The 6,000-nt window shown below is 46.4% G+C and overlaps 1 protein-coding gene across 1 annotated transcript in view; it reads left to right on the forward strand.

The window, feature by feature from the left end:
- Window positions 1–5,489, forward strand: part of frem1a (Fras1 related extracellular matrix 1a) — a 429,561-nt gene extending 424,072 nt beyond the window's left edge. Inside the window, exon 36 of the mRNA XM_078570514.1 lies at window positions 5,187–5,489. Within this exon, the coding sequence (XP_078426640.1) occupies window positions 5,187–5,386 (200 nt within the window). The 3' untranslated portion in view covers window positions 5,387–5,489. The remainder of the gene's footprint in view (window positions 1–5,186) is intronic.
- The last annotated feature ends 511 nt before the right edge of the window (window positions 5,490–6,000 follow it).

Consider the following 6,000-nt stretch of genomic DNA (forward strand, 5'->3'; position numbering starts at 1 on the left):
TTAAGACGACTAATGTCACACCAACAGTTCTCAATGAAAAGATCAAGAGAAGGTAAGAATCCAGAGGGAGGGGTCCAGGTGGAGAGAGAATATTGGAGGTGGGTAAAAGGATCCATTGAACGGGGAGAGGACTCCTGCCCAAAGCAGTGAGCACGGAGACGAAGGCGGCGGAAGAAGAGTTCAACATCGTGCCGAGCCCGAAATTCATTGAGATGAGGGCATAAGGGTATGAAACTAAGTGCTTTGCTGAGCACTGAACGTTCAGCATTGGAGAGGGGAAGGTCAAGGGGTATGGTGAATACACAGCCAGGGCTGGGATTGGAAGACGGAATGGGGACATTTTCCATTTACCTCCTGCTCGCTGCTTCCCACCTCTTTCAACTTGCCATTTCCCTCCTCATCCTCCCACCTGACGCCACCTTCTAACTCACCGCCTCCCTCCTCAAACCACCCGCTCACCGCCTCCTTCTTCAATTCACCCGCTCACCACTTCTTCCCCAACCCTCCTGCTTGCTGCCTGCTTTCCCAAATAATTACTCGCCACCCCCCTCCCCAACCCTCCCGCTCGTCCCCTCCCTCCCCGACCCTCCCGCTCACTTCCTGCCCCCTCAACCCTCCCACTCACACCTCTCTTCCTGACCTTCTCACTCACCGCTTCCCTCCTCGACCCTCCTGTTCCCTCCCTCCCCAACCCCCTGGGAGGGTCAGGGAGGGAAGCAGTGAGCAGGAGGTTCAGGGAAGGAAGCGGCGAGCAGGAGGGAAGCGGTGAGTGTTATCTCGGCCCATAGCCTTTGCGCTGTCCAGTGCCTTCAACCGTTTCTTGGTGTCATGTGGAGTGAATTGAATTGACTGAAGACTGGCATCTGTGATGCTGGGGACCTCCGAAGGAGGCTGAGATGGATCATCCACTACCCTGCCACCCTACCCACTTACCTCACTCACTAAAACAGTGAAAAGCTACTTAAATGCCCCAAAATTTTACATTGTGTTAGTGAATGAAGACTTACTAAAATACAGCAGCTAGCGCTGTAAAAAGAGGGTGTGGCCAGGATTCCCCTCATGTCCCTGTACCACGAAGAAGGATTCTGAGGACAGGACATTTCTGAAGAGAAAAGATAAATGCAAAATACTGCAGATGCTGGAAATCTGAATTAATAAACAAAAAACGCTGGAAAAACTCAGCAGGTCTGGCAGCATCTGTGGAGAGAGAAGCAGAATTAACGTTTCGAGTCTGTATGACTTCTTCAGAGCTAAAGAGAAGTAGAAATGTGATGAAATTTATATTGTTTAAGATGGGGTGGAGCAGGTGGAGCTGGGAAGAAGGTCAGCGATAGGTGGGGGCTAAGGAGAGATTGACAAAGGTGTCATGAACACAAGACAATAGGGATGTTAATGGTGGTGGTAGGGGCTAGAGAAAGTGCTGATAGTGGCATAAAGGTAAGAAAGCAGAATGTGGGAATAGCAGAACAAGAGTCAGTGCTCTGTGAAAGAACAACATGGAACAAGTAACAGATGGCCCTGTTGAGCCCATTGAGGGTGGGGTGGGAGGAGGGGGCAGTGGTTGTGGAAAAAGATAGTAAAAGAGATTAAAAAAAGGGGGCAATAAAATACTGAATAAATTAATAAAAATAAAAGTAAGGGAATAAAAAATACATTTTAAAAAAGGGATTAAAAAAGGGCCAAAGATGGAGGAGAGAGTTCATGGTCTGTAGTTGTTGAACTCAATGATAAGACCAGAATGCTAATTGGAAGATGAGGTGCTGTTGGGTTTCACTGGAACATTGCAGCAGGCCAAGGATGGACATGTGGGCATGGGAGCAGGATGGTGTGTTGAAATGGCAATCAACAGGAATGTCTGGGTCATGCTTGCAGACAGACTGAAGGTCTTCTAAAAAGCAATCACCCAGTCTGCGTTTGGTCTCCGCAATGTTAAGGAGACCGCATTTGGAGCAGCGAATGCAGTAGACCAAATTGAAGGAGGTGCAAGTAAAGTGCTGCTTCGCCTGAAAGGAGTATTTGAGCCCTTGGACAGTGAGGAGGGAGGAAGTAAAGGGGTAAGTGTTACACCTTCTGTGAATACATGGGAAGGTGTCATGGAAAGGGGATGAGGTGTTGGAGGTGATGGAGGAGTGAACCAGGGTGTGCCCAGAGGAAAGGATCCCTATGGAATGCTGATGGGGCGGTGAGGGGAAGATGTGTTTGGTGGTGGAACCATGCTGAAGTTGGCGGAAATGGTGGAGGATGATCCTTTGAATGCAGAGGCTGGTGGGGTGAAAAAGGGGGTCCCTATCATGGTTCCAGGAGGGAGAGGAAGGTGTGAGGGCAGAGGCGCAGGAGATGGGTTGGACACGGTTGAGGGCCCTGTCAACCACAGTGGGTGGCAAACCTCAGCTAAGAGAGAAGGAAGACATGTCAGAATAGCTATTTTGGAAGGTGACACCATCAGAACAAATGCGACGGTGGAGAAGGAGCTGAGAGATTGGGATGGAGTCCTTACAGGAAGCAGGGTGTGAGGAGCTGTAGTCGAGGTAGCTGTGGGAGTCAGTGGGCTTGTAATGAATATTGATGGACGGTCTATCACCAGAAATGGAGACAAAGAGGTCAAGTAAGGGAAGGGAAGTGTAAAGGTGATAGAGGGGTGGAAATTGGAAGCAAAATTGATAAATTTTTCCAGGTCCAGATAAGAGTATAAAGCGGCACCGATACAGTCATCGATGTACCGAAAAATTAGTTGTGGGAGGGGGCTTGAGTAGGACTGGAAGAATGAATGTTCCACATACCCTATAGAGAGACAGGCATAACTGGGGACCATGCGGGTACCCATAGCCATACCTTTTATTTGGAGGAAGTGAGATAAGTTAAAGGAGAAATTGTTCAGTGAGAGAACAAGTTCGGCCAGACAGAGGAGAGCGATGGTGGATGGGGATTGTCCGGGCCTCTGTTCAAGGAGGAAGGAGCAGAGAGCCCTCAGGCCATCCTGGTGGGGGATGGAGGTGTAGAGGGATTGGACTTCCATGGTGAAGAGGAGGCGGTTAGGGTCAGGGAACTGGGAATTGTTGATATGACGTTGGGCATCAGAAGAATCGCGGATGTAGGTGGGAAGAAAGTGGACAAGGGGAGAGAGAATGATGTCAAGATATTGTTTGTGGGGCAGGCAAGATGGAGTCAAGATTTCTGAACAGGCCCAGTTCAGCTCTCCAGGCCAGAAATGCAGAGCTCTGGCACTGTGTTTCAGAAAAAGCTAGGAGCAGAGTGGCAAGATTCAGTCCATGATATTAATAACCGACTTGAGCTTCAGTCTTAGAATCTACACATTGTTCATAACCCTTCAATATTTTACAATCTTTACACAAGCATCAATTATTCTATCATTTATTCTGAGACCTGACTTTTACATCACACACCTTATATCAAAGGTCTATACTAGCTTTTAGTACACGATACAAGTGTGGATGCTTGGGCAGTCTTTCAAATATTTTAGTGTCTTTTGTTTACTACGGTCAGATTGAGTGTTGCCATCGCAACCTGGGGCAGAATTTAATTCCAGCACACCTCCCCCCACCCCTACACCCCCACCCTGCACTGAGTGGGCTGCGAGTCAGGGGATAACCGTATAATCAGGTGAGAAGGCTCAAGGGCCTCATCAGTATGCTGCTGGTATTCCACTAGCAGCAGTGGGGGAGGGGAGGGAGGGTGGGGTGGGGTGCTATACACCGAGTGGCGAGGCCAACAGGTAGACCCGAGTGTCCTTTGGGTGGGGGGTCCCTTCTGATTGGGCTACTTGTGTCGTCCAAAGGGAACAATACTTCTTTGCTAGCCCTCACACTGGGCTGCATAGCCTCAGGGATGTGTCAGAGAATGCAGGGGGTGGGAGGGGGTGAGTGGCCTTTTCACATTGTGCTTCAATTAATCTGATTGCCGAAGCCTCACTAAAATCTTCAGTGGAGCCATTCTGATCTCTGCCAGGGTTCCTTTAAATTAGGGATCCTTCCATTGCCAAGTGCGGGCCAATCTCATTCTGTGATTTGACAAGAAACCCGTTGATTGAGGGTCCCTTCTGATTGGGCATCCTTACTCCATGGAAGTCCCCCTTAGAAGCATGGACTGCCCCTACTGGAAGAAACCCTGGACCTCTACCCCTACAACCCTGGACAACTACCCCTTCCTCCCCACCATACCCTTGCCAGATCCTGCCTAACTGGCCCTGGCGTGCCTGCCCCACAAACTGTCATGTTTTTATAATGATATAAAGGCACCACTCACTCGTAAGGGATTGGGTGAACACATTGAGAATTCATTTATTTAGACATGGGAATATTTATACAAGAGTAAGAAAGCTTGAAGACACATAAATAACAGAAACAAAAATACCTGGAAAAACTCAGCAGGCCTGACAGCATCTGCGGAGAGGGAAACAGTTGATGTTTTGAGTCCGTATGACCCTTCATCAGAACGAAGACATATAGAAATAAGATGAAATATAAGCTGGTAGAAGGGGGTGGGACAGGACAGGAGAGCTCGATATAGGGCCAGTGATAGGCGGAGGCCAAGAAGAGACTGCCAAAGATGTCATAGACAAAGGGACAAAGGTGTGTTGACTGTGGTGATCTTATCTAAAGGATGTGCTAATCGGGACATTAAGGGAAGCAAGCTAGTGGCAGATGGCCCTAGTGCGGGTGGGGTGGGGGGAAGGGATCGAAATGGGCTAAAAGGTGGAGATGAGACAATAGATCAAAATAAATTTAAAAATAGGAGGGAAAAGAAAAAAATATAGTTGTAAAAAGATTATAAATTATTGGAAAAAGAGGGATCGGAAAGGGGGTGGGGATGGAGGAGAGAGTTCATCATCTGAAATTGTTGAACTCAATATTAAGTCCGGAAGACTGTAAAGTGCCTAGTCGGAAGATGGGGTGCTGTTCCTCCAGTTTGCGTTGAGCTTCAAACTTCTTAAAAGTGTTTGCCAGCTTTTCCAAGTTTTGTAGTTTGGTCCACGTGACCATCATTAGAATTCAAAAAGCAACACATTACATGAAGCATTTTGACAATGTGATAAGTCTCTATAGAAATTATATATTTCTTTCAATATATCTGTGTAATTTATGAATTTAATAGCAATTGGTCTATCAGGATCTGTACAACCTGTCAACTATTCATTATGAGTTACTTATTTTCCTTCAAATTCTCAGGTCTCAATGATAGGATCAGTCCAGGAAAATGGGATTGGGCTGGGGGAGAACAAGTGTCCTTCACAAATTGGAAACAAGGTCCCCCTCCTGCTTCGAGGAAAAAAGGCAAGAACTGTGTTCTCGTGAGGAGAAGAGGAAAGTGGCAGGTTAAAAATTGCAAGCGGGGCAAGCCACATTACTACATGTGCTCCGTTCGTTAATAAATCCAAGAATATTCACATTGAGATCAACATGTACATATTGTATTGCTGCAATATTTATTTACAATATTTGGAAGTGCACCGATAACACTTTTTATCTTTCTTTGCCCAATCTTACTAGTCATTGCATGAATCTTTGTGAAGTTGCGGCAGAATGTGGAACTGGGTCTCTTCAGTTAGAAGGAAGAGTTTCAGATAGTCATAACTAACCACAGTGTGAACTTCACAGCAATTATTAACAGTTTGAAGTTTTACTGAATCAAATGTGACATTAACCAAGTGAACTTATTAAATATTTGACAATAACACTATTTTGTACTCATTTAGGCAAGGTAGATTTAAGTTTCTAAAATAAAGAGAACTCTCATAGATTGTAAAATAAACCAGGGGTTAAATAGGGGAGTACTCTTTATGGGTGCACAATGTCCACACAATGGGAACAATCTGCGATCAATTCCTGAGGTTGGAGAAGTGCATGATTTTGGGCTTTAAACTTCATCATAATATAGACAGTGCTAAGGTAAAAGCCTGCACAGGTTCGTGCCTCAATTCCCAGATAAGAGGTTAGGTTGGAAGGAAAGAATTTGGAGGAGAAATGGATGAGCCTCAGAGTC

The sequence above is a fragment of the Cetorhinus maximus genome, chromosome 2, assembly GCF_964194155.1.
Source record: "Cetorhinus maximus chromosome 2, sCetMax3.hap1.1, whole genome shotgun sequence".
Classification (NCBI taxonomy): Eukaryota; Metazoa; Chordata; class Chondrichthyes; order Lamniformes; family Cetorhinidae; genus Cetorhinus; species Cetorhinus maximus.